At 39.6% G+C, this 27927-nt stretch overlaps 4 protein-coding genes and 1 long non-coding RNA gene across 10 annotated transcripts in view; all 5 read left to right on the forward strand.

Moving 5' to 3' along the window:
• The first annotated feature begins 1661 nt into the window (after positions 1-1661).
• On the forward strand, positions 1662-2885 carry LOC111673678 (uncharacterized). The gene is made up of 3 exons (XR_002762118.2): positions 1662-1736; positions 1838-1903; positions 1990-2885. It is a non-coding gene; the product is annotated as an uncharacterized LOC111673678 (long non-coding RNA).
• A 221-nt stretch (positions 2886-3106) lies between these two features.
• Positions 3107-10175, forward strand: LOC111673677 (extracellular calcium-sensing receptor-like). Of its 2 annotated transcripts, XM_023431514.2 has the most exons (9): positions 3107-5564; positions 5648-5942; positions 6198-6284; positions 6401-6670; positions 6914-7120; positions 7205-7480; positions 7874-8101; positions 8206-8329; positions 8700-10175. In XM_023431514.2, the coding sequence occupies exons 1-9, from the start codon at positions 5308-5310 to the stop codon at positions 9611-9613; spliced, it is 2658 nt and encodes an 885-aa protein (XP_023287282.1). In that variant the 5' UTR covers positions 3107-5307; the 3' UTR covers positions 9614-10175. The 2 variants fall into 2 exon arrangements, with proteins under 2 accessions (XP_023287282.1, XP_087026121.1); XM_087169995.1 differs by lacking the exons at positions 3107-5564; positions 5648-5942; positions 6198-6284; positions 6401-6670 and having other exon boundaries at positions 6988-7120; positions 7348-7480.
• Positions 10176-12121: 1946 nt separating this feature from the next.
• On the forward strand, positions 12122-16025 carry LOC147817649 (extracellular calcium-sensing receptor-like). 2 transcript variants are annotated; one of them, XM_087169993.1, is made up of 6 exons: positions 12122-12391; positions 12850-13056; positions 13151-13426; positions 14245-14472; positions 14571-14694; positions 14954-16025. In XM_087169993.1, exons 1-6 carry the CDS (start codon positions 12131-12133, stop codon positions 15865-15867), a joined length of 2010 nt encoding a protein of 669 aa, XP_087026119.1. In that variant the 5' UTR covers positions 12122-12130; the 3' UTR covers positions 15868-16025. The 2 variants fall into 2 exon arrangements, with proteins under 2 accessions (XP_087026119.1, XP_087026120.1); XM_087169994.1 differs by lacking the exon at positions 12122-12391 and having other exon boundaries at positions 12950-13056; positions 13803-14472.
• A 1383-nt stretch (positions 16026-17408) lies between these two features.
• LOC111673684 (extracellular calcium-sensing receptor-like) lies at positions 17409-24745 on the forward strand. Its single transcript, XM_023431519.2, has 9 exons — positions 17409-18464; positions 18775-19069; positions 19225-19311; positions 19511-19780; positions 20333-20539; positions 20647-20922; positions 21202-21429; positions 21526-21649; positions 21743-24745. Exons 1-9 carry the CDS (start codon positions 18178-18180, stop codon positions 22654-22656), a joined length of 2688 nt encoding a protein of 895 aa, XP_023287287.2. The 5' UTR covers positions 17409-18177; the 3' UTR covers positions 22657-24745.
• Positions 24746-26526: 1781 nt separating this feature from the next.
• LOC111673698 (extracellular calcium-sensing receptor-like) overlaps positions 26527-27927 on the forward strand; it is a 7037-nt gene continuing 5636 nt past the window's right edge. The window contains exons 1-3 of one of the 4 annotated variants that reach the window (XM_087169961.1): positions 26527-26774; positions 27015-27309; positions 27475-27561. In XM_087169961.1, coding sequence (XP_087026087.1) covers positions 26527-26774; positions 27015-27309; positions 27475-27561 — 630 coding nt within the window. The remainder of the gene's footprint in view (positions 26775-27014; positions 27310-27474; positions 27562-27927) is intronic. The other 3 variants (XM_087169964.1, XM_087169962.1, XM_087169963.1) reach the window with 3 other exon arrangements.

Genomic DNA, 27927 nt, shown 5'->3' on the forward strand with positions numbered 1-27927 from the left:
TGGAGGTATTTGCCATCCTGGCCTCCAGTTTTGGCCTCTTGGTGGCGCTCTTTGGACCCAAATGTTACATAATTTTGTTGAGACCAGAGAGGAACACAAAGAAAGCTATCATGGGCCGAGCCACCCCAAACACATAAAGTAGCACTCATGATATTGTCTGTATTATATTAATGTTTGCATGATCTGCTCATACCTGAGCCACATTAAAGAAAACTTCTACATAAAAGAAAGGAGATCAAAACAAGAAGGAATAAAGCTGTTGATCAAAAATGGAGTCCTCAACATTATTGCTATATTGCCTGATCATTACCTTTTTCTTGATATATGATGGACATGAAAATGTGACTCTGTGAGGTAGTTATTCTACCATTAAAAATGTTTTTATACTTTTATTCCACCTGCCATAGGCTTGGCACTAGTAGTGCACTTACTCTTCATCTTGGCCTTCCGGTGCATTACTATAACCCCAGGGGGCAAATGAAAATTGTAGTCAAACTACAAGAGTAGAAAAGGCTAGAAATTCCTGTAAGAACCACAACATGCCAGTTGTAGGACACACAAAAAACAAATATCATCACGCTTTACATCATTTAATGATCATGTGGACACTTTCACCGGAGTTGTTACCTCACTCCGATTAGCACTGGAAAAATGAGGCTGAGCAGAGGGAACCTGTGCAACAATATGTCTGGCCATGAACAAGCTAATATGTTCATTACCAGCACAGCATACTCATTTCTCAATGAGTAAAGCAGAGGTTTGTCTAATGCAAAGAGATCTTCAAAGGCCCATCCAAATCTCCTCCACTCTCGATGGAGTGTATACAAGGAGATAAAAGGAAAACATTATGATTTAAAAGACATTGTTGGTTAGTATAAAGAAGATTATTGATGACAATGTGTTGATGCAGGGTCAGCAGATCTTGATACACAACTACCATTATTGATCTTGCTGGAATTATGCTGGTAAAACACTGCCTGCGTGGAGTTTGTATTGCGGCTGTTTCGCTACCCTGCTGTAGCTCGCACTTGAATGTCGGATTTCTTTTCACTATAACTTAATTTCTGAAACTAAAATAGTTTTAAAAAATATATTCGTATTTTTTTTTATGTCTGAGTCACATTCAGATTCAGCCTAGACATTGAAACTAGTGAAAGGTCACAATTTTATCTAAAGGCACTGATTTTGGTGCACAACAAACTCCTCTGATTTTTACATTAGCTTTTGGATGATTGGAGAAAATAAGCTTTGACAAACAAAAGTTTGTCACACATTTTATTCAGCAAGATAATCTTCACAAATGAACTAATGAGCACAAATGCCTCAGGTAAAATGTTAATGTTAGTCACCACTACTAAATTTTTTGCAAAAGCAGGACGAGGCTGTCAAAGCGGACTGCTGGGGAGATCACTTTTTGTGTTCAGCGTAATGTTATAAAGTTTATAGTCATTTAGCTATTTGTTAGCAAACAGACTTTTGAGAGACATAAAAGCTTAAGGAAATCACTACTGGGGCATTTACTGACGTATTTTGTGACATAGAATTACACATGAAAATGTCTGGAGCTTGTTAACCACGTGTAACGGGGATACCTTTAGGACCTTGAGGAACATTATTTAGGGGGAAACGGAAGCAGCGCTCTCTTTCTCTCACTCTCTCTCCTACCTGTCATTGGCCGGCGAAGTGCTGCGTGGTGCAGACAACAGCACGAAGGACGCCAAACAATTTGTTTTGCGGTAGGCAAATATTATCGTAATACCATACGCCATCAATCACCTCAATCGGGCTATGAAAGAAAACACTCAAATCATCAATGTGGTTTTTATTTCTATCATAGTTCCCAGTCATCTGATCAATCTGCTCGTTACACATAAATTGCAAACCCGAAGTGGAGGGTGTGATTGTAAGTCACGGTTACACAGTTTGATAAATATCAGAATATCTGTTAGTCAAACAAGGTGTTCAGTGTGTATTCTTTTTTTCCTTTAGTATTGGTCGTCGTGATTCTAAGCAGGTTGCAGCACTGGGCACTAAAAGGAGTTAAAGGTAGGCCTACACCATATTGAGTTGATAATTAAATGAAAACATGTTCCTAAAATATGCCTGGCCACAGTTTGATATTATATTTATTTTTAATAGGATTGTCTGAGAGTGTAACATTGACTCACTGTTTTTTCCCATGTGAAGGATTCGCTGGGGTTATGGGCCTTTTGCTGTAATCTAATTTTTTTTGTTGTTTTCTTTTTTTCAATTTCTATTTAAACTGAGCATTGTGCAATATTTGATGACGGCCACTGTGCAATCCTTGAGCCATAGCTTAAATAATTGTGATTGATTGAGGCTTCATATAAATTCAGAGACCCCCTATTTGTTGCCCATAGTTTGATGTGATTGCAGTGTTTTTCTACCTGTTGTCCTGGGTGTGAGAGTGTGTGTGATTTTTAGTGGCAGTGTATTTTTATGAACCCTATTTTGCTCTCATGGGAGGGTGGTTGGGGTCCTGCAACTGTTTAACTTTCACTGTGTAATTTTGCTATTTATATCAAGTCAGTATCAGTTTCCATTTGGCTATTCTACCTTAATGTTGGCCAGTTATTGTACAATTTTTATAGCTACTGTGCAGCTCTAGCGTGTTGTAGTACCTTCTTTTTAATATCTGTCTTACATTGTGCAAGGCATTGAATAAAGTCTCTATTCAATTTTGAAGTTCCGGCCTCCTGTTCTGTTTATCCTGGACACTTGTTTGCGTGGCTTGGTGGCTTGGTGGCTGAAGAAATAATTATATTAATCACTACACTCGTGCTTATTTCAGGCATCTACCAAGAAAAAAACAATTCAAAAAACAAACATGACTGCCCGGTATAAAATGCTAACTTATTTCCTGGTTTCAGGACTCATTCCTGCAACACTCTATAGTTGTGTCCCAAATCAAGACTGGTTGCATCACTGTAGCTCGACTAAGCTGTTCCATTACGAAGGCTCCCTCAAATGCGGACAAGAAATGCAGCCTTCCCTATCCTGGGCCATGAAGACTCCAACAGGTGGATCCTTCCCTGCCCATACTATCCCAAGATTTGTTGCGCGATGGTAAGGATTACACTTTTAAATACACTGCTCAAAAAAATTGATGGAACATTTATCATCACAGTATAAGACCAAGCCAGTTAAACTTCAGGGACATCAATCTGTCCATTTAGGAAGCACAAGTGATTATGAATCAGTTTCAACTGCTTTAGTGCAAATGAAAGTGACATCAGTTGCAATGTAGAGGCAAAAACAAGACAACCCCCATTGTACATGTGGTGGCCACAGACAATTGCTCTCTCCTTATCCTTCCTGACTGATTCTTCTCTAGTTTTTTTATTTTGCTACAGTCCTTGTCACGACTGCTCCGTTATGGTAGGAGGAACAGGATGAGCACTGCCAGAGTCCTACAAAATGACCTCCATTAGGCTACTGATCATGATTCTCACCAAACTGTCAGAAACACACTCCATGAGGGTGGCATGAGGGCCTGACATCCTCTAGAGGGACCTGTGCTCATAGCCCAGCACCGTGCAGCTTGATTGACATTCGCCAGAGAACACTCTGGAGGTCTGCCATTGGTGCCCTGTTCTCTTCACAGATGAGAGCAGGTTCACAATGAGCACATGTGACAGGTGTGAAACTGGTGAACTTTATGCTGCCTGTAACATAATCCAGCATGACCAGTTTGGCGGAGGGTCAGTGATGGTCTGGGGTGGCATGTCCTTGCAGAGTCGCACCGACCTCCATGTCGTAGCCAACGGTGCACTGACAGCTGTTAGGTCCTGGGATGAAATCCTCAGAGCGATTGTCAGTCCTTACGCTGGTGCAGTGGACCCTGGGTTCCTCCTGGTGCAGGACAATGCCTGGCCTCATGTGGCCAGAGTGTGCAGGCAGTTCCTGGATGATGAAGGCATTGATGGCATTGACTGGCCCTCACATTCCCCTGACCTAAATCCAATTGAGGACCTATGGGACGCTATGTATCGGTGCATCCGATGCCGTCAACTACCGCCACAGACTGTCCACAAGCTCACTGATGCCCTGATCAAGGTCTGGGAGGAGATCCCACAGGACACCATCCGCCAACTCATCAGGGGCATGCCCAGACGTTGTTGGGAGTGCATACAGGCGTGCAGGGGCCATACACACTGCTGAGTCACATAATGAGTTGCTGTGATGAATTTCATGCAAGTTGGATCAGCCTGTGATTTCAGTTTTTTACTTAGATTTTCGGTGTGATTGTGAATCCAGCCCTCAATGGGTTGATGATTTTGGTTTCCATTGACCGTTGTTATGTAATTTTGTTCTCAACAAATTAGACAATGTACATCAGTATAGATTTTCAACTTGAATAATTCGTTCATCAAGATCCGATGTGTGATTTGAATGTTCCTTAATTTTTTTGAGCAGTGTATTACGCTTCAGCTCAGTTTGAACAGCTAACAATATGACTATTAAAAAAAAAAAAAAAACAAAAAACAAGGGCCTTAAAAACTGCCAGTTCTTTGTGAAGAAAAAAAAAGTCACATGATCGCGTCAAGATATCTAGGCAACAGGAGCGCCGCTTTGTGATGCAACAGTGATGGTGAGGCTACTGACACAATGAGAAAATCCGTCGTAGGCCAGACTGTCATGTTTCAGTTCGAACTTTTGGGTCTATGCTGCTATAAAGACGCGACTGCGTCTTCGATAGTATGCGCCACCTGATTTGGGACTTATTTCTCAATGAGGAAGTTGGTGTAAATGTTCTTCCTTTTCAGAGTTGTTGTTGATGTTTTATGTGGGAGAAAGAAAATATTAATCATAGAGTATTTTTACATAGTTTAAAATGTGTCAGGAGGGGAACTTTACAAACTGTACTCTTAGTGTTGACAAAATGTTATCTTTGCTGTATTTTGTTTTTCTCTAGCTTTGATCTCTGCTGTGCTTTCAGAGTTTTTTCCTTTGTGTATTTGGTGCAAAAGAAATGATTCAGTCATTCAATTCAACATAATTCTTTGTTTGAGAGGCAGAAACTCCAGAGGAGGTCCAACTTCAAAATAGCAAAAGCATTAAGACTTCAAACATTACAATGATTAACAGGAAATACAGTACATACATGATGGCATCATGAAATACTGTGTCAGATAATTTGATATGTATCTGCCCTCCCCCCACATAGCTGCCCACGCCTTGATGGGCGGTGTGGAAGTATGATGAAAATCACCGAAGGACATGACATTACCCTGCATATAAAATCAAGTAACCCGTGCATGAAGATGAGAAACGGGTGCTGGAAGGATGGCAGTGATGGGGGCAAATCTAAACACGTTTTCTTTATTGTATGTCTACTTGATGTTGATTTTGTTCTCTTCTACCTTTTTCACATCTGAGTCCTCCTCTCTTTTCTCAACTTGTAAATTAAGGAGACAATTTTATCTGAATGGGATGCACAAGCCTGGCGATGTGATTCTGGGTGGGTTGTTTGAAGTGCACTACACCTCTGTCTTCCCTGAGCTGACATTCACCTCTGAGCCAAATCAGCTCAGCTGCCGAGGGTAAGTCTGTACTCTTGTAGCATAAAAATCTTATATCAAGCATATTACTCCTCAATGGTTAATAGTGACATATTTTGTGCCAGCTTTGACCCTCCAGGGTTCAGACATGCCATGACCATGGCCTTTGCTATTGATGAGATCAACAAAAACTCCAACCTGCTACCTAATGTGACTCTGGGATACAGTCTCTATGATAACTGTGCCACACTTGTAATTGGATTCAGTGCTGCATTGTCATTGGCCAGTGGTCGAGAGGAGCAGTTTCTGTTTCAGGAGACCTGTTTGGGGACCCCTCCAGTCCTGGGGATCGTGGGTGATTCCTTCTCAACGTTTTCTATTGCCACCTCTGATGTGATAGGTTTATTCAGATTGCCCATTGTGAGTTTCCTCTCTTCAGTCTTAGCTGTGCTTTTGATGTGCTTTATCTAACTGAATTTCAAATGTTAAAGTGGTAGGATATGTACATTGCATCTCAGCTTGAGCTTCTCCAACAAGCCTTTATTTGGTAAGCAGTGACCTTTTTATTTTAGATTTTAAAATGATGAATTTTTAAAATAGGTTAAATCTTTTGAATGATCCTACTGACTTGCATGAGAAGCAAAACCTCTGTGCAAACTGTATGTTTCTTCATAGGTGAGTTATTTTGCCACGTGTTCCTGCCTGAGTGATCGCCAAAGGTTTCCATCCTTCTTTAGAACAATACCAAGTGATGCTTTTCAGGTGAAACTCCCCTCTATTATCATATATGTTGTAAGGAAGTCTAGTGAGCTGTGAGAGATGAATAGGTAAGATTATTCCAACATGTGCAATAATCCCTCCTCTCTGTGTTCACTTAGGTGCGTGCTATGATTCAGATTTTAAAACGCTTTGGCTGGACTTGGGCAGGTCTGCTGGTCAGCGATGATGATTATGGACTCCACGTTTCTCGATCCTTTCAATCTGACTTGGCTCAGTCTGGTGGAGGTTGTCTGGCCTACACAGAGATTTTGCCTTGGGGTGACAACCCAGCTGAACTTAGGAGGATTGTGAATGTGATGAAGAAGTCCACAGCTCGTGTGGTCATTGTGTTTGCACATCAGATACATATGATCCAACTGATGGAAGAGGTATCTATCTATCTGCCTATTATCTACCTACTGCCTTCATCATAGATTTAATTATGTTAAGTTTTTTAAAGTAATAACACTGGAGAAAAATATTGTAATCTCCACAGTGAAAAAGAATTGACTCAGTTTATGAGCTGGTGTAGCACATCTGTGAATATTTCGCAAACCAAAGTCAAAATAAGCCAAAATCTTTGGTCATGGTCTCATGAGCTGTATGTGTATATAATAAAATGCATTGTATAGGTGGTGAGGCAGAATGTGACAGGCCTGCAGTGGATGGCCAGTGAAGCCTGGACAGCAGCTGCTGTGCTCCAGACCCCCCACCTCATGCCGTACCTGGGTGGGACACTGGGAATTGCCATCCGTCGAGGAGAAATACCAGGACTCAGGGATTTTCTGTCAGGAATACGTCCTGACTTCCATGACAACAATAACAATGGAAATAGCTTGGTAAGATTATAATCATACAATCAGAATTAGACTTACAAATTATAAAATATTGTTATTTCTGCTAAGACTTCAAATACATTTCAGGTGATGCAGTTTTGGGAATACACATTTCAGTGTAGATTTGCTCCAGCTCCAGCAGGCTGGATAGAAGCTGGAGGAGCATTATGTACTGGAAATGAAGACTTAGAGAATGTGGAGACTGAGTTTTTGGATGTTTCTAATCTCAGACCAGAGTACAATATTTACAAGGCTGTGTATGCTCTGGCGTATGCCCTTGATGACATGCTGCTGTGTGAGGCAGGGAGAGGGCCTTTCAGCGGCCACAGCTGTGCCACTTTGAAAACACTGGAGCCATGGCAGGTGAGATATAAATTTACACTCCACCTGTTTAGCTTTTGAAAACTGCTTTACCACTTGAGGTGTTTCCTGGAATAGATTTTGGGAAAAGAATACATCATTAACTGAGGTATCAGTAGCCCCAGTACGTTTAAATCTCATTATTTTAGAGTAAAGCACCAAACCTTTAATCCCAGAAGTTGCAATACAACATTGATCTGTTGTAAAAGACTTAAAGGCAACGGTGGCTGATCAAATTTTCATGTTTTAAGTGCAATATATTTGATCACTAACATAGCTAAATCCAGCATATCTATCACACGAATATCTGAAATGATATAATCAATCAAGGACAGTACGTTTTTCCACAGTCTCACATTATTTGTCTTTTGTTTAATTTATCTCACCCCATTGTAGCTTATGTATTACTTGGAAAAGGTCAACTTCACCACACCATTTGGTGATGAAGTGTCATTTGATGGGAACGGCGATGCCTTACCGATATATGATATCATGAACTGGCTGTGGCTCCCTGACGGACGAACAAAGGTTCAGAATGTGGGGGTCGTTAAGAAGTCTCCCTTCAAAGGTGAAGAACTCACACTTCATGAAGACAAAATCTTCTGGAACTTTGACTCTAAACAGGTTACGTATGTTTATTTTTGTTTGTGCCTTAGTATTATATGACACATGATATCAGCATCAAGTGGTTTACAATAACTGTTATATAACTCTTACAATCCCTACAGCCCCCCCGGTCAGCATGCAGTGAGAGCTGTCCTCCTGGCACCCGAATGGCCAGAAAGAAGGGGGAGCCTGTTTGCTGTTTTGACTGTGTCCCTTGTTCTGAGGGAAAGATCAGCAATGAAACAGGTTGGTGTCAGGCTAATGTTATTATATTCCATGATATGATCGAATATCAATTTGCATTCAGGAATCTTCCCCTTCTTGGTGAGCAGCGATGTAGACATATGCGCCCCACTGTAGGATCATGGGTACAATTCCTGGCGGGGATATTCAAGTATAAAGTGTGTGTGTGTGTGTGTGTGTGTGTGTGTGTGTGTGTGTGTGTGTGTGTGTGTGTGTGTGTGTGTGTTATGCCCGTTATGCCCATCTAAAGTAGACAGCAGCAGATTGTAGGGACAATGGCCATAAAAAATAATAGCTTAAAATTGGCATCAAAAGGTAAAAACTGTAAATAAGAAAATTGGAGAAAAAAAAGAGAATTTTTCCTTTTTCATAGACTCCATGGAGTGCATCAGTTGTCCAGAGGATTTCTGGTCCAGCCCCCAGCGTGACCACTGTGTTCCCAAGAAAACAGAGTTCCTCTCCTACCATGAGCCTCTGGGTATCTGCTTGACAGTCACCTCATTGCTGGGCACATTTATCTGTGCTGTTGTCCTGGGCATCTTCATCTATCATCGCAGCACACCCATGGTGCGTGCCAACAATTCAGAACTCAGTTTCCTGCTCTTGGTGTCACTTAAACTATGTTTCCTGTGTTCACTGCTGTTTATTGGTCGTCCCAGACTGTGGACATGTCAGCTGAGACATGCAGCATTTGGCATCAGCTTTGTGCTTTGTGTCTCATGCATCCTGGTGAAAACCATGGTGGTTCTGGCTGTGTTCAAGGCCTCTAAGCCAGGAGGTGGAGCCAGTCTGAAGTGGTTTGGTGCTGTGCAGCAGAGAGGGACAGTTCTGGTTCTTACTTCTGTTCAAGCAGCAATCTGCATTGCCTGGCTTGTCTCTTCCTCACCAGCACCTCATAAAAACACCCAATACCACAATGACAAGATAGTTTATGAATGTGTCATCGGGTCCACGATTGGTTTTGCAGTGTTACTTGGTTATATTGGTTTACTGGCTATCCTCAGCTTCCTGTTAGCTTTTCTGGCAAGGAATCTTCCAGACAACTTCAATGAGGCCAAACTCATCACTTTCAGCATGCTGATCTTCTGTGCTGTGTGGGTGGCCTTTGTCCCTGCTTATGTCAACTCCCCAGGCAAATATGCAGATGCAGTGGAGGTATTTGCCATCCTGGCCTCCAGTTTTGGCCTCTTGGTGGCGCTGTTTGGACCCAAATGTTACATAATCCTCCTGAGACCAGAGAGAAACACAAAGAAAGCTATTATGGGTAGAGGAACCAGTAAAACATAAAAAAGTATATAACAATTAGTTCCATTCAGCCTTTATTTTAAAATATATTCATCTGCTAATGAAATGACACAATAAGTAACTCCCCTGACATAATTACAAAATGACTTATGAGAGATAAATAAACTTTTAAAAGCTGAGTTTTCTAGTGTTTGTGTCATTTCATTGCCTGTTCTGCCTGATTTCATTAATGGGAGTTTTTCAAATACATAAGGACACTGTAAGACACTAAAGCTGTTAATAAATCAAGTCAATAAATAAATTAAAACACAATCTTTATGTTCATTTTTTCATTAATTTATTTGGTTACTTTGAGTACACATTTGTAGATCTTAAGGCTTAATTGAGAAAGAGTTGTACTGTTTGACATTTGAACATTTTTCTTTTATTTAGATTGAATTTCAGTGCCCCCAAAATTGAAGTCACAGCCCATTCACAAAAAGACTTGGTAAACAGGGCAACCTTGGTGAATACCATTGTTAATTACTATTCTTGCAAGAAGTTGAAGAGCAGTATGTCAGGATCATTTTGAAATATATCTTTGTAATAAAACAACTCAATAACAGCATGGAAGTTATTTGATTCATTGCATCCCTTTGTGAACAACATTCAGACCAAATTATCATTTGAATTGCTTTCAAGGTGCCATCTGTAGTAAAAAGTATATGAATGTAACTGGATAGCACGTCTTTGCTTTTGCTTCTGCTGAACATCTAGCATCTAGCTCATCTAGATTTACCAGGATGCTACACATGACTTTTCATCTCTCCATTTGTTCCCCTAAAATAACTGGAAATTGTCTTATTTCCATTTTAACACTACCCAATACTTACCAAATTACAAGTTTAGGCCTCCAGTTTTCACTGAATAAGAATTTCAACTCATACTCAAAAAGGAGAGTTTTTTTTCTTTAGTTTCAAGTAGCATGCATTACCATTTCCATCTGACTGCTATGGTCCACTGCTTAGCCTATTGCTTTCTTTGCTGTTATGGCCTTGTGATTGTTTATTTTTCAGTTCCACTAATTGGTTGCCTGACACTCCTGTGGGTCTGAGCTATGAAGCACAGTTGTCATCTTAACAAACATCACCAGAAGAAAGAAAGATTTCTAACCTGATTCTAGTATTTTAGAGACAGAAAGTCAAAATAGGCTTTTGATTCTCGAAGCAAATGTTTATGAACATTAAAGTGATTTAAAATATTTACAACATGGTATATATTTGTGCTGATGCGGCATACACCAATCATCCACTACATTAAAACCAATTACTAGTTTTAATGTTGATGTGCTTAGTATTTTGAAATGTGTATTAAGCCCATCCCCCACCACTGCCAATGCCTTGATGGGTGGTGAACAATTAAACAATGACGAAAGAGGATTACATATCCCTGCATATAAAATTAAGTACCCTGTGCATAAAGATTAGATACAGGGGTGAAGGAAGGAGGGCAGTTATGAGGGCCTTTCTTGTCAGACACTTGCTTTTGTGTGTCTCTCGGATTTTCATTTCTACCTCTTTGTTCTTCTCTGAATCTTTCTTTCTTTCTCCATCTTGTAAATTACGGAGGCAATTTAATCTTAATGGGCTTCACAGGGCTGGCAATGTAATTCTGGGCGGGCTGTTTGAAGTCCACTACAGCTCTGTCTTTCCAGAGCTGACATTCACCTCAGAGCCACATCAGCCCAGCTGCCAAGGGTAAGTTTAACACACATAAGAGATTATTATTGATACTTTATAAGATTTAATTAAGAGTGACATTTTGTGTATTAGCTTTGACCCTCCAGGGTTCAGACATGCCATGACCATGGCCTTTGCTATTGATGAAATCAACAGAAACTCCACTCTGCTACCTAATGTGACTCTGGGATACAGTCTTTATGACAACTGTGCTACACTTGGTATTGGGTTCAGTGCTGCATTATCATTGGCTAGTGGTCGAGAGGAGCAGTTTCTGCTTCAGGAGAACTGTTTAGGGAGCCCTCCAGTCCTGGGGATCGTGGGTGATCCCTTCTCAACATTTTCTATTGCCACCTCCAATGTTCTGGGCTTATTCAAACTTCCTATTGTAAGTCTCCTGTCTTTAATTGTCTTTAATATTAAGTATTTTCATCGAATATAAATGGTCAAAATAGGTCAAATATGCTGAATATCTCTACTAACTTGCACAAGATGTGCATGACCTGTGTGCATGATATGTGTCTCATTGTAGGTGAGTTATTTTGCCACTTGTTCCTGCCTGAGTGATCGTCGAAGGTTTCCATCCTTCTTCAGAACAATCCCAAGTGATGCTTTCCAGGTGAAACACTATTCGTAAAATAAGAACTGCATATATGTCTCCAGTAAGGTAAAGCAAACTTAAAAAACAAGTATTGCCAGTTAAATACATCTTGTGTGCATAGAATGTAATTACTTTGTACATAATTAATGAAACTACCAAACAAAGCAACAAATGTCAAGTAAAAGAATATTCAAGCCTATAAACTGATCCCACCTCTCTCTATTCATTTAGGTGCGTGCAATGATTCAGATTCTAAAACGCTTTGGCTGGACTTGGGCAGGTCTTCTGGTCAGTGATGATGATTATGGACACCATGTTTCCAGATCCTTCCAGTCTGACTTGGCTCAGTCTGGTGGAGGTTGTCTAGCCTACTCAGAGATTTTGCCTTGGGGCACTGATCCGAATGAATATAAGAGGATTGTGGATGTGATGAGAAAATCAACAGCTCGTGTGGTCATTGTGTTTGCACATCAGATGCACATGATTCAACTCATGGAAGAGGTGGGTAGATGAAAATACATTTATATTCATAAATCCAAAGCCTGACTATAAAATGTTTTCATCTTCCCTTGAAACTAAATTTACTTGTGAATTTCTAATTAACACATTTGGTTAATTAGAAATTGATTAGTACTTCTGTGACGCATTTGGAATTGGGATTTGGGAACCTTGGTGTGGCAAGACTATGTATTTTTACCCATCATAAACCCATGCAACATTTAGTCTTATATTTATGCTTTTCTGTAGACCTACTGTATGTTCAACATTTACTAATCCTATATGCTATTTATGCTTTACTTTTTTTACTTTAACTGTTGTTTTGGAGCATAGATCAAAATACCCAGATTTAAATTAACTAATCAATTATTATAAGGTTTTGATGTAATTTAGTGTATTATACAATGTAGACTGTAATTGTTTCAGACATCTGAAAAAGACTGGTGTTATACAATGCACAGGTTGTGAGGAAGAATGTTACGGGCCTGCAGTGGATTGCCAGTGAAGCTTGGACATTAGTTGATGGACTTCATACTCCTGCTTTCATGCCATATTTGGGTGGCACACTTGGCATTGCTATCCGTCGTGGAAAGATACCAGGGCTCAGGGAGTTCCTATTGAGGATTAATCCTGAACAACATCACAGCAATGACTATGAAAATAGCATGGTGAGAGTTTAATCTTCCAGTCTTTTGACAAATTACAAGAATGATATATTGTTATAACCTCTTAATGTCATTTTTTTTTTTTTACGTATTTCAGGTGAAGCAGTTTTGGGAAAACACTTTTCATTGTAGATTTGCTCCACCTCCAGCAGGTTGGGTGCAGGCTGATGGAGCACTATGCACTGGACAGGAAGATCTAGAGAATGTGGAGACTGAGTTCTTGGATGTGTCAGAACTCAGGCCAGAGTACAACATTTACAAGGCTGTGTATGCTCTGGCATACGCCCTTGATGACATGCTGCGCTGTGAGCCAGGGAGAGGGCCTTTCAGCAGCCACAGCTGTGCCACTTTGCAAACACTGGAGCCATGGCAGGTGTGATATCAATTTACACTCCATCTGTATATTTTTTTTAATCAGATGCTACATGTTGAGGGAACCTGCTAATTGCAGTTTTGTGAGAGTAAAATAATGTGAGAAAAGACATTACATTAAGTGGATATCAGTATTTCCTCTATTAACTTAATGTTTTTTTTTCTAAAGAGTATGAAAGAAAATATTGAATCCTTGAAATAGCAGGAAATATGCCACAGATAAACTGACAGAAATCACTTGGGAAATAAATTACTAACTGTTTTATGTTATGACAATGCTATGGTAAAGGTTTGGTTAGGTGTGACACAAAAAAAACTTGGCTAGGTTTAGGGAAAGGTGTTGGATTAAAATAAGTCCTTTTTTTTTACAATTACAGCACCTTTGACGTCATGGTTTCAATACAAAACATGTGGATAAGGTTGTGGAACAGTCATTGGTACAAGAAACAGCGGCCTCCTATGCTTAAGTCCGATGTTTTCAACACCCATCCATCCCCCTCCCTATACAGACTTTGTTGCTCCATAACACCACCACCTGACTTCCCCCTTTGCTCTGTTCAGCAGCCACTAGAGGACTCACTTCAGTCACTTAGGTCTTTTTGGGTCACATTACGCGACGCTAGATGTTGCTTGACAATTAAACACAACTATTGGTAATAATAAGGCGAAAGTCTTTCAGATTTGGAAACTTAAAATTTTCTACACCCCTAATTTGAAGACTAGAATGACTAAATACAGAAAGCCTTGCACGTAGAACTTTTACCCAACCAAGAACAAAGTACATTATGAGCCTGTTAACTTTATCTCTCCAATTTGTAGCTTATGTATTACTTGGAAAAGGTCAACTTCACCACACCATTTGGTGATCAAGTGTCATTTGATGAGAATGGTGATGCCTTACCAATATATGATATCATGAATTGGCTGTGGCTCTCTGATGGAAGGACAAAGGTTCAAAGTGTGGGTGAAGTTAAGAAGTCTCGCTTCAAAGGTGAAGAACTCACACTTCATGAAGACAAAATCTTCTGGAACTTTGAATCCAAAGAGGTTACTTCTCCTTATTGTTGCACTTGCTTTAGAATTACATACATTAAAAGCATCACATGATGTAAAATAACAGATATTTTACTATTGTTCCCCTACAGCCACCAAAGTCAGTTTGCAGTGAAACCTGCCCCCCAGGTACCCGTATGGCAAGGAAAAGGGGACAACCTGTGTGCTGTTTTGACTGCATCCCTTGTTCTGAGGGAAAGATCAGCAACAAAACTGGTTAGTATCCATTACAGAATTTTTGATTTGTTGTGAAGTATTAACTTGTGTTAAGTAACCCCTGTGGATGTCCAGTTGGTGTTCAGGACAACATATGCCCATTACTGTAGTTAACCAGAGGGCATGTTTGGCAGTGGCGCCCAATTACAAATAACAGGTGGGAGGGACGATATCTTTGATGCTGCAATAGCAACTCTTAAGAGTTGAAAAGAAGTGGGAAAATGCAAAATGAAAATTATACTCTTCCCTATTTTCATAGACTCCATGGAGTGCACAAGTTGTCCAGAGGATTTCTGGTCCAGCCCCCAGCGTGACCACTGTGTCCTGAAGAAAACAGAGTTCCTCTCCTACCATGAGCCTCTGGGAATCTGTTTGACAGGTGCCTCATTGCTGGGCACATTTATCTGTGCTGTTGTTCTGGGCATCTTCATCTATCATCGCAGCACACCAATGGTGCGTGCCAACAATTCAGAACTCAGTTTCTTGCTTTTGGTGTCACTTAAACTATGTTTCTTGTGTTCACTGCTGTTTATCGGCCGACCAAGACTATGGACATGCCAGCTGAGACATGCAGCATTTGGGATCAGCTTTGTGCTTTGTGTCTCATGCATCCTGGTGAAAACCATGGTGGTTCTGGCTGTGTTCAAGGACTCCAAGCCAGGAGGTGGAGCCAAACTCAAGTGGTTTGGTGCTGTGCAGCAGAGAGGGACAGTTCTGGTGCTGACATGCATTCAGGCAGCAATCTGCACTTGTTGGATTGTTTCTGCCTCACCAGCACCTCATAAAAACACTGAATACCACAATGACAAGATAGTTTATGAGTGTGTAGTTGGGTCCACAATTGGTTTTGCAGTGTTACTGGGCTATATAGGGTTACTGGCTATCCTCAGCTTCCTGTTAGCTTTTCTGGCAAGGAATCTTCCAGACAACTTCAATGAGGCCAAATTCATCACTTTCAGCATGCTGATCTTCTGTGCTGTGTGGGTGGCCTTTGTCCCTGCTTATGTCAACTCCCCTGGCAAATATGCAGATGCAGTGGAGGTATTTGCCATCCTGGCCTCCAGTTTTGGCCTCTTGGTGGCGTTGTTTGGACCCAAATGTTACATAATTTTGCTGAGACCAGAGAGAAACACTAAGAAAGCTATCATGGGTCGAGGAAACACAAAGTCATAAAAAAGCAAATATCATCCAGTTTCTATCCAGCCTATGTTTTAAATTCATTCATCTGCTCCCAAAATGACACACAATAAATAACCTCTTTAGATATTAATATTCCCTGACATAATGGTAAAACAACCCCCATGATATATTAATAAAGTTTTAAAAAATTAGTTTTTGTATTCTTTGTGTCTTTACTATTTTTTTTGTGTGTATTTGTCAGCAGCGTTAAGCAAAAAGTACTGAACCAATTTGTACCACATCCATTCAATTTTGGAGTCAAACCTGGACCATTTACAATGAGTTAGAATATCTTTTCTCTATATTCTGGTGTATCTTGTTTGACATTGGCTTTGGCAGATGTCTGCACGCTTTGAGCGTCATTTTTAGTGCTGCATTCATTGAGTTGTGATCTGCCCTTGAAATAGCCAAACTATAACTTATTTTTAAACCTGAGAAACATTCTACTCCAGCTTTCTGGGGTACATTGTAGAGATTGGGCAGATTAAGACAGGCCCAGAGAAGATATAGAAGATATAAACTGTGTCAGAGTGGCCACAGCCCACCACCAGGAAAGGACTTCTTCTGCGCCACTTGCTAAAGTAACATCCTCCTCCATTCCATGGGTACCGATACTTGGGTTGGGTTGGCCTTTCAGAAGCTGAAGTGAAGAGGAACTTCAGTTGCAGTGCTGGTGCAACCTGATCCCTCATGACAATTTATTGTTGAGGTGGTCACATCCGATACTTGGGTTGGGTCTGTTCTCTCTCAGCACTTGGATCAAAAGCTTCGTCCCTGTGCCTTCTTTTCATGTCGTCTCTCTCCTGCTAGAAGGAATCATGATGTTGGCAATCCTGAGCTGCTGGCAACGAAACTCGCTTGGAGGCATTGGCACAGAACAGCCTTTTGTGGTTTGGACTGCTCATAACAATCTAGCCTATATCCAAACTGCCAAACAAACTCCTTTCAAGCCTGCTGGGCCTCATGTTTAACAGATTTAATTTCATACTCACCTATCCTCCAGGGGCCCAGAATGTTAAGCCTGATGCCCTATCTCGCCAGTGTGACAAGGAAGCAGAGCCCAGCCCAGACACTATTATCCCTCCAACCTGTGTGGTAGCAGATGCGACCTGGAATATTTAATCTGCGTTATGAGATTCTCAGCAACATCAGCCAGACCTTGGTAACCATCTGTTTGTCCCAGATTCTTTTCGCTCCCATCCAGGAATGAAATGAACTCTGGCGCTGCTTAAGAGACACTTATGGTGGCCCACTACGTAGATGGACACTCTGGCCTTGTTGCAATGTAGTCATCTCATCGCCCTCCTCCTGGTCTACAATGTCCGCTGCCTTTCCCAAGGGCATTGGGAGTCGGCTCTTCAATCTGTCATGGCCTCCAACGCCTCTGCTTGGACTATTCATCTGCCATTGATAGAATACACTCATAATTCCCCAACCTGCCCTGTGAAAGGGATGTGCCCATTAACAGCATCTTTGGGATATCAAACACCTCTATTCCATTTCCAGAAGAATAAGTTGGCGGCACCCATACTGCAGCACCTTCTTCGCTGCTGTCAGAAACTCTGGAGGGGATACCCGCTCAGCTTTTCTCTGCTCAGTTGAGAACAATAAGCGTATAACACATGGATATTGGATTGTATGCACCCACCTGCATACACAGAAGATCACCAAGTGCAACTTTTACACGTTGGGATTGAAACATAGTTAGATACATAGTTAGATAGATAGATAGTTCCATAGCTTTGCCATACCATAGCTACAAAAATTGCCATAGTGGCACCATTCCTGTCCAAAACGTCGTAGAGTATGATCCACACTTTACAAAAAGACATTGTGGAACTACCGCACAAGCATAAATAAACCAAGTTTTATTGACAAAATAGAATTACATGAATGTGTAATACCAAAGCAATGAAAATAAGAGTAAAAAACAAGAGGATGAAACTTGCTCAACTGAGAAAAGGATTAAAACAACAGACTCATGCTATGTAATTGATTACGATCCCCAGATATTTGAAAAATGTCTTCAAATACTTAAGACTCTAAATCATTCATTTTCATGGGATAAACATCAAAGTAATTTACAAAATTTAAAATTTGAGTTATGCCTTATATTTGTCAAAACTTTCTGATATGTTTTAGATGTTATACTAACATAATTAAGTTGATATGTGTGTGTGCGTGTGTGTGTTGTGTCCTGCCCTCATAGCGCATGCCCTGATGGGTGTTGTGAAAGATTAAACAATGACAGAATACATGCAAACGGGATGACATAGCCCTGCATATAAAACCAAGAACCCTTACATGCATAATAGAAACAAGTGTGAAGAGAGGAGGGACGTTATGGGGGGTTTTCTTGACATTTATTTGCTTTTGTGTGTCTACCGTATCTTGTTTTTTTGCTTGTCCTCCTCTTTATGCTCCGTGTCTTCCTCTCTACTTTCATCTTGTAAATTACGGAGAAAGTTTCATCTGAATGGAATGCACAAACCTGGTGATGTGGTTCTGGGTGGGCTGTTTGAGGTCCACTACACCTCTGTCTTCCCTGAATGGACATTTACCTCAGAGCCACAACAGCCCAGCTGCAAAGGGTAAGTTTCAAGCACATGCAGCAGACAGCATGAGCATGTGGAAATTCTGCTTTGTGTATTCATGATAAGGAAGAAAATGTCACTATGATGAAATGCTAATAAAGTGAGTAATGTAACATTTGGTGACAGTTATGGTGATACTTTTAAAATAATTGATACAAGTGAGTAATATGTTGTCAATATAGGTAAAATTCTCTCTCTCTCTCTCTCGATATATATATATATATATATATATATATATATATATATATATATCATTTTTCCGAGTGAAATAATGTTTTAGTGATTACCATTTTATTTTATATTTTAGCTTTGACATTCTAGGGTTCAGACATGCCATGACCATGGCCTTTGCTATTGATGAGATCAACAAGGACTCCAATCTTCTACATAATGTGACTCTTGGATACAGTCTCTATGATAACTGTGCCACACTTGTAATTGGATTCAGTGGTGCCCTATCACTGGCCAGTGGTCGAGAGGAGCAGTTTCTGCTTCAGGAGAACTGTTTAGGGAGCCCTCCAGTTCTGGGAATTGTGGGTGATTCCTACTCAACATTTACTATTGCAATCTCCAATGTGCTAGGTTTATTCAAGCTGCCAATTGTGAGTTTCCTATCTTCTATCTTTTGATTTTTTTTTTATTCTTAAATTCTTTAATTAAATCATTGTCACATTTTATTGTGATAGATAAATATTTTGTCTGGGTTTGACTTACATGAGAAAAGTAATATGAGTGCATTCTGCATGTTTCTTTATAGGTGAGTTATTATGCCACGTGTTCCTGTCTTACTGATCGGCAAAGATTTCCTTCCTTCTTTAGAACAATTCCAAGTGATGCTTTTCAGGTGAAACACTATTACCAAGTTATCCCTGATGACACAAACCTTTTCCTGATGAGATAAATTAATGTGATTCTATTAATAAATGTATTTGTCATAATTTATACAGGTTACATTAGTTGAAGTTAGTCTTACATTTTATTTTAAAAGAATATACAAGTGTGTGCACTAAATCCTTTCTCACCATTGTATCCACATACTGTAGGTGCGTGCTATGATTCAGATTCTAAAACACTTTGGCTGGACATGGGTTGGTCTGCTGGTCAGTGATGATGATTATGGACTCCATGTTGCCCAGTCCTTGCAGTCTGACCTGGCTCAGTCTGGTGGAGGTTGTCTGGCCTACCTAGAAGTGTTGCCCTGGGACAGTGACCCAAGTGAACTCAAGAGGATTGTATATTTGATAAAGACATCAACAGCTCGTGTAGTCATGGTGTTTGCACACGACATGCACCTGATTCCACTAATGGAAGAGGTTGGAATTCAAATATAATTTGAAAATGCATGATTTTAGGAAATGTAACATGACTTATTTTTCTTCTTTATTTGTTTGTCGAAGCCAAAATTCACAAACCAAACTCCTCTCAATTATAGTCAGTGTCAAACAAACACAGTTTTCTACAACAGCAAATTTCAGATCCAGTTGAATCTTCATCAGGTCAAAATGTTTGAAAATGTCTGGTAATGTTACCTGAAGTTTCAGCTGGATGAAAACATTGCTTGAGATATTTGAAATTAATTATAAATGATTCTAGTAATTGCATTAAATGATTTATATTAAAAAGAGAAGCGTACAACAAACAGCTTTTTGTGACTGTTTGAAGCTTTACGAAGGTACTGTTTTGCATTTTCAACCCACCCACGATGCTTAAAAAAATGTTGCTACTTTAATTCACTTAATAATTTTTTTTTTTTTTTAAATCTAGGTTGCAATATGCAGAACCCATGTTAAACTGTGCATGTTGGACATCATACTGTGCACTGTTTTAAGTCCGAAATAATTAAATTCATATAATACAATGCACAGGTGGTGAGGCAGGATGTGACAGGCCGGCAGTGGATAGCCAGTGAAGCCTGGACAGCAGCTGCTGTGCTCCAGACCCCCCACCTCATGCCATATTTGGGTGGAACACTGGGAATTGCCATCCGTCGAGGAGAAATACCAGGACTCAGAGACTTCATGTTACAAATACGTCCTGACCAATATGACAATGACAGCTATGGAAATAACTTTGTAAGAATTAGATTAGAAACTAAGTTTGTTATAAAATACATAATAAATAACAATAGTATATGCTGAATTTTCTGTTAATGATGGGATTTTAATATACTGTATTTCAGGTGAGGCAGTTTTGGGAATACACATTTCAGTGTAGATTTGCACCACCTCCAGCAGGTTGGATGGAAGCTGGAGGAGCATTATGCACTGGAGATGAAGATCTAGAGAATGTGGAGACTGAGCTCTTGGATCTTAATAACCTCAGGCCAGAGTACAATATTTACAAGGCTGTGTATGCTCTGGCATATGCTCTTGATAACATACTTCAGTGTGAGCCAGGGAGAGGGCCTTTCAGCGAGAACAGGTGTGCTACTTTGCAAACACTGGAGCCATGGCAGGTGAGATATGAATTTACACTCCACTTCTTTTTTTTCTTTTTTTTTGTAAAGCTGCTATACCATTAAGTACTTAAATGAGTACACTTTTGTGAAGTGGAATTAAAACAGTTAGGCCAAACAACATTCTGAATTTCAGGATGTCTCAGTACTTAAAACAAACAAAAAAAATTAAATGTAGAGAGATGAAAATGGTATCATTTTGTTGCAAAGAGGGATAAATCTCTGTCAGAGTCTGTCACCTGCCAAACTGTCTTTTTTATTTCTGTCATCCATGTTTAGCTTGTACATTATTTGCAAATGGTCAACTTCACCACATCATTTGGTGATCAAGTGTCATTTGATGAGAATGGTGATGTCTTACCAATCTATGATATCATGAACTGGCTGTGGCTCCCAGATGGACGAACTAAAGTTCAGAATGTGGGTGAAGTTAAGAAATCAGCCTTCAAAGGTGAAGAACTCACACTTGATGAAGATAAAATCTTCTGGAACTTTGAAATCAAAGAGGTTACTTCTAATATTTCCAACACCTATCTTTTTTGGACTGTAATTCCTACAAGTGTAAAATAACACATAATGACATATTTATTTTTGTCCTGACAGCCCCCCCGGTCAGTGTGCAGTGAGAGCTGTCCTCCTGGTACCCGCATGGCCAGAAAGAAGGGGGAACCTGAGTGTTGTTTTGACTGCATCCCTTGTTCTGAGGGAAAGATCAGCAATAAAAGTGGTGAGTGTTCATGTTTTAATATTTTTATTTTACTCAAAGGATTTTATATACTTCATAGCATGAATGTATTTCACCATTTCCTCTGTATTTAAGACTCCATGGAGTGCACAAGTTGCCCAGAGGATTTCTGGTCCAACCCCCAGCATGACCACTGTGTTCCCAAGAAAGCAGAGTTCCTCTCCTACCATGAGCCTCTGGGTATTTGTTTGACAACAACTTCATTGCTGGGCACATTTATCTGTGCTGTTGTTCTGGGCATCTTCATCTATCATCGCAGCACACCCATGGTGCGTGCCAACAATTCAGAACTCAGTTTCTTGCTGTTGGTGTCACTTAAACTATGTTTCCTGTGCTCACTGCTGTTTATCGGCCGACCCAGACTGTGGACATGCCAGCTGAGACATGCAGCATTTGGGATCAGCTTTGTGCTTTGTGTCTCATGCATCCTGGTTAAAACCATGGTGGTTCTGGCTGTGTTCAAGGCCTCTAAGCCAGGAGGTGGAGCCAGTCTGAAGTGGTTTGGTGCTGTGCAGCAGAGAGGGACGGTTCTGGCGCTTACATGCATTCAAGCAGCAATCTGCACTTGTTGGATTGTCTCTTCCTCACCAGCACCTCATAAAAACTCTCAATACCACAATGACAAGATAGTTTATGAGTGTGTAGTTGGCTCCACGATCGGTTTTGCATTGTTACTTGGTTATATTGGCTTACTGGCTATCCTCAGCTTCCTGTTAGCTTTTCTGGCAAGAAATCTTCCAGACAACTTCAATGAGGCCAAATTCATCACTTTCAGCATGCTGATCTTCTGTGCTGTGTGGATCGCCTTTGTCCCTGCTTATGTCAACTCCCCAGGCAAATATGCAGATGCAGTGGAGGTATTTGCCATCCTGGCCTCTAGTTTTGGCCTCTTGGTGGCGCTGTTTGGACCCAAATGTTACATCATCCTACTAAGACCAGAGAGAAACACAAAGAACGCCATTATGGGTAGAGGAACCCCTAAGTCATAAAATCACCAGATACAGTTAAATGATCAACTGGTCTGAACCAACATCTATTTTGCATTAATTCATTTGTGATCTGCCCTTGAAATGATCAATATATAACAAATAACAAAAATTATTTTTAACTTCAGAAATGTTTCTCTGTAAAGAATAAGCTTAGATGAATCTGCAAGCAATAAAGAAATGTTCATGCATAAAACCGATTATTTATTATTGTCAATTTATTGCCTGATAACATTCCATAAGATTTAATAAACTTAAAGGTCTTTGCCTCAATTCCCACCTGACTAAAACTCAAAGCTGAAATGAAACTGACTCAAACTACTTCTACTAATTCTTGTTTTTAGAAGGCTACTTGTCCTTTAGCATTTAGAATAGCTACCAAAAAATAAATAAATAACTTAATTTATTAATTTAAAAAAACTGAAAAGCCTGCCACCAATTCTGAAAATATTGGATATGCTACTAAGATGTACTTGCATTACCACGCAAGGGCGTAGGTTTGCATATGGACAGTAGGGACATGTCCTTACCAATATTTTGAGAGGACAGAATTGTCCCTACCAATATTTGAGTGAACTTGTTTGCACTATGTTTGGAGTGTAGTCATATTAGATCATTCCTTTGCGACCTTGGCTCTAGGCACTCTAGGCTAACCGATAATCAGTAAAATAAATACATTTTTGAAATGCGGTACTTTGGCTCTGATGCAGCTGCCTGTCTCTGATCTAGGTTCCTGTCTCTCTGTAGTTTCCACTCTGTAATCTAGAGCAATGTGCCACCCACAGCACCATCTGATTGGTAAGAAGTCATGAGTAATAGCCTATCACGCTGAAGGCTGCTGTGAGAGAGCATCTCCGGTTAACGAGCGGAGCTGTGTGTTCAAATAAGAGCAGACATCACTGAAGATGTAATAAACATCACAGTCCTCCACACTGAAGTTACAACAACACCGCACTCTGATGAACAAGTTCATCTGTTAGTTTAAGACACACCGAGCAAGAGAAAGGGAGAGAAGCTATCGCTAACTGCTAAGCTAAAGTAACTAGCATCTAAATAGCATGTAAACAACTGCTGAATTAGTGAAAGTTGCTAACAGGAGCAGAGAGCTCTGCGTGTTGAAGCAGAACTAGTTTAAGTTTAAATGCACAGCAGATATTTAGGCACTCAATTATTCATTTATTGTTCAGACAGAGCAGCAATAGACTCTACCAATAACAGAAACTCCAGAACTGGACATGAGACACTACACTTAACGGCCACTAACTACTGTTGCTGAAAAGACATTTCATTGTAAATTACTAACTTATATTCAACATAACCATAGTTCACCTATTCTGATGTTAACTTGTAAGTTCTTATAACACATGATAATATCCTAAAGTTGCAGTCTTTGATTTGATACTGTATAGTTTTATTTAGATATAAATACATGTCTGAATGTAAATTCAGATCTTATATGTTATTATCCCATTTCCTTGACAGCATTCAAAAGTTCTCTTTGTTTTGGAGGGGTGGCAGGTTTGTTGCATCCCTACCAATGTTGCGACCAAACCTCTATGCCCTTGTTACCACATAAATCCGTAGTTTTTTTTCTTTATCAAGAGCCTATCGTTGCTCTGCAGTGGGATCGACCTTATTGATCCCTTTGGTCAGGTTGGACTTCAGAAGAACATTGAAGAGGCCCGTAAGCAGCCATTCCATTGGCTATATGTTGGCTTTTGCAGTTGTCTCAAAACAATGAGCTGAGACAGTCGTGGTGCTATTATTGGTTAATGTACCGTATGTTGCTACTGAGTTGTCAAGCTCAGCCCGATGTTGACAATTCTGATGTTGGATAGTAGCCTATAGGGCTGAAAAATTTGGGAAAATAATCTAATTGCGATTTTTTTTTTACCAATATTACAATTGCAATTTAATATGCAATTCATTTTTAGTTCCTTATCTTCTGTATTATTGAACAAACACAAGTAATAAATCATTCCATAATATGACTAAATTAATATTAGATGGATTAAACATAAACAGTTCTTTCCTGTAGGCCAGTCCTATATGTCATGATGAAATTAGATGATGCATGAATTGATAAGAATGACATATTTTTATTTCTTATAAAAATGTAAAACTGCACAATACCTGAAGCTGTGAGCATCTTCTTCTTTTTTAAAACCAAAATAGTTCCATACAACCGACGTACTGCTCTTCTTTGACACTAAAGTTTCCGCAGTGCCAGGTTCTGTTGAGCCTGGGGCCATTGTACAACAGGTCAAAGTGTAGCGTGCCAAGTTGTTGCTCCCTGTTTTAGCCGACTGCTCTACTCTTGTTTGCATATCACGTGACCAGAGTGTAATCACTGCCTTTGCGGTTAGAAAATCTTGTTTTATCATATTGCGATATTATCCCAAATGCGATTAATCATTCAGCCCTAGTAGCCTATGCTTAACATGATCACAATCGACCACAGACGACCACTCTCATAAAATGGAGATTCTAGCACAAGAACAAAATTATGTTGAAAAAAAGTTATGTGTTTTGCTTCATCTCAGCTGTCCACAATAAACAGCACAGTTGTGATTTTGTACTAGTGTTAGGTTACAGTAGAAAATGCAGTTGGACTGAAAAGAGTATTGCAGGGCAGGAAACCAATATTTGATGTTACAATGTGAAAAGGAAAATGTATACTTTATGATCTGCCACAATATGCAAGCCTCTATGCAGGTATATCTCCATGATCCAGTGTGGAAGACTAAAACGTTCAGGGCAAAGTAGATGTCTCTTGACAAGAAAAGTAGTGTCTGTATGTTTTTGTTTTTTTTGCTTTTTTTGTTTTTAGATAATGCTGCTAGTTCCGGGGCCAAAGGGCAACATGTTATTTCTGGTTAATCCTTGTTACACTCAAGTTCTTACTATGTAAGGAGATTATTATAACAGAGTGATTATGAAGATTTGAGAAACTGAAACAAACAATTTGAAACACTGTATGGAAAGCAAAAGGTGTCATTGAATTCATGTGTATGTCTTCATTTCCCTGAATCTCTTAAGAATTGGGGACCTTTTGTGGGTACATTCAGAATATATTTTTGAGTCATTTAATAGAGAAATGTTTCATAGCAGTCAGTGTTCCTGTACAGATAGTGAAATAATTCACATGTAAGTATTGCAAGTTTTGCCTCTTTTTGGGAAATGATGCAATGAGAAAAGCTCTGCCTGATGCTTAATGGAAACAGATTTGAGGTTACAATGCGATTAATCCGAGTTGCAAATTGATAGTTCTTTCAGACTGAATCAGTGAATTGGCTATCCTTTCATATTTTACATGGGTACCCCAAGGAACTTGAATATCAATTAACGTTATTATATGATATTGATTTCTGATAATCAATAACTGATAAGCTGTTGCACTTTCAAAATGCCCAACAGTATATCAAGTTTTATTGACAAAATGCAATACGAAAGGAATGAAAATAAAAGTGAAATAGGAGAGAAAATGAATCTTGCTAACCTGAGAGAAGGGGACTAAAATGACAAATAATCCTCTTATAATGTATTTGATTAATTAAAAAAAATATTTCCAATGGAAAAACAAAAGAAGATAAACATCAAAATAATTTACAAAATATATGATTTGGTTCATGCCTTATACTTTTTGAATAACTTTATGATATGGCAAAACATTTACATTATGTAAACATATTTTACAAACATAAGTAAGTTTATGTGTGTGCTGTGCCCTGTCCTCATAGCGCATGCCCTGATTGGTGTTATGAAAGATTAAACAATGACAGAAAGCATGCAAACGGGATGACATAGACCCTGCATATAAAACCAAGAACCCTTGCATGAAGATTAGAAAGGTGTAAAGGGAGGAGAGAAGTTATGGGGGGGGTTCCTGACTCATATTTGCTTTTGTGTGTCTACCTTATCATGTTTTTTTGCTCCTCTCCCTCTTTATGCTCCGTGTCTTCCTCTCCTCCCTCATCTTGTAAATTATGGAGAAAGTTTCATCTGAATGGAATGCACAAGCCTGGCGATGTGGTTCTGGGTGGGTTGTTTGAGGTCCACTACACCTCTATCTTCCCTGAGTTGACATTTACCTCAGAGCCACAACAGCCCAGCTGCAAAGGGTGAGTTTCACACACTTCTGCTGATAGTATTTATAGTGAAGAAGAAAATGTCTGTTTTGAAATGCTTATGAAGTAAGTGTAATGTTACATTTGGTGACAATTATGCTGATACTTTTAAAAATGTCTAAAATGTTATAAGCATTGGTCCAATTTATAAATGTGTACATATATATATATATATCACAGTTCACAAAGTAAAATATACATTTTAGTGATTAACAGTGATATCTTGTATGTTAGCTTTGACATTCTAGGGTTCAGACATGCCATGACCATGGCCTTTGCTATTGATGAAATCAACAAGAACTCCAATCTTCTACATAATGTGACTCTTGGATACAGTCTCTATGATAACTGTGGTGCACTTATTATTGGATTCAGTGGTGCCCTATCACTGGCCAGTGGTCGAGAGGAGCAGTTTCTGCTTCAGGAGAACTGTTTAGGGAGCCCTCCAGTTCTGGGCATTGTGGGTGATTCCTTCTCAACATTTTCTATTGCAATCTCCAATGTGCTAGGTTTATTCAAGCTGCCAATTGTGAGTTTCCTATCTTCTATCTTGTGAATTGTTGTACTTTTACATTCTGTATTTGAATAAGTGTCGTAGTTCATGTGATACATTGATGAAATATGAAAATATTTTGACTGGGTTTCACTTGCATGAGAAAAGTAATATAAATTCATTCTGCATGTTTCTTTATAGGTGAGTTATTTTGCCACATGTTCCTGTCTTACTGATCGGCAAAGATTTCCTTCCTTCTTTAGAACAATTCCAAGTGATGCTTTTCAGGTGAAACACTATTATCAAGTTATCCCTGACGACACAAACCTTTTCCTGATGAGATAAACTAATGTGATTCTATTATTAAATGTATTTGTCATATAATTTATACAGGTTACATTAATTGAAGTTAGTCTTACATTTTATTTTAAAAGAATATACAAGTGTGTGCACTAAATCCTTTCTCACCATTGTATCCACATACTGTAGGTGCGTGCTATGATTCAGATTCTAAAACACTTTGGCTGGACATGGGTTGGTCTGCTGGTCAGTGATGATGATTATGGACTCCATGTTGCCCAGTCCTTGCAGTCTGACCTGGCTCAGTCTGGTGGAGGTTGTCTGGCCTACCTAGAAGTGTTGCCCTGGGACAGT

Source organism: Seriola lalandi, unplaced genomic scaffold (assembly GCF_002814215.2).
Source record: "Seriola lalandi dorsalis isolate HSWRI2012SDOR001 ecotype SW California unplaced genomic scaffold, Sedor1 jcf7180002054924, whole genome shotgun sequence".
In the NCBI taxonomy this organism is placed as follows: Eukaryota; Metazoa; Chordata; class Actinopteri; order Carangiformes; family Carangidae; genus Seriola; species Seriola lalandi.

Bases quoted from the DNA above. Each gene is read 5' to 3' on its own strand.
- LOC111673677 (XM_023431514.2), top strand. From the start codon at position 5,308: ATGGCAGTGATGGGGGCAAATCTAAACACGTTTTCTTTATTGTATGTC. The intron at 7,481-7,873 runs GTGAGATATAAA...ACCCCATTGTAG, and splicing joins AAACACTGGAGCCATGGCAG to CTTATGTATTACTTGGAAAA. The intron at 8,102-8,205 runs GTTACGTATGTT...CAATCCCTACAG, and splicing joins GGAACTTTGACTCTAAACAG to CCCCCCCGGTCAGCATGCAG.
- LOC147817649 (XM_087169993.1), top strand. From the start codon at position 12,131: ATGATTCAGATTCTAAAACGCTTTGGCTGGACTTGGGCAGGTCTTCTG. The intron at 13,057-13,150 runs GTGAGAGTTTAA...TACGTATTTCAG, and splicing joins ATGACTATGAAAATAGCATG to GTGAAGCAGTTTTGGGAAAA. The intron at 14,695-14,953 runs GTTAGTATCCAT...CTATTTTCATAG, and splicing joins AAAGATCAGCAACAAAACTG to ACTCCATGGAGTGCACAAGT.
- LOC111673684 (XM_023431519.2), top strand. From the start codon at position 18,178: ATGCATAATAGAAACAAGTGTGAAGAGAGGAGGGACGTTATGGGGGGT. The intron at 18,465-18,774 runs GTAAGTTTCAAG...TTTATATTTTAG, and splicing joins CAACAGCCCAGCTGCAAAGG to CTTTGACATTCTAGGGTTCA. The intron at 19,312-19,510 runs GTGAAACACTAT...CACATACTGTAG, and splicing joins TTCCAAGTGATGCTTTTCAG to GTGCGTGCTATGATTCAGAT.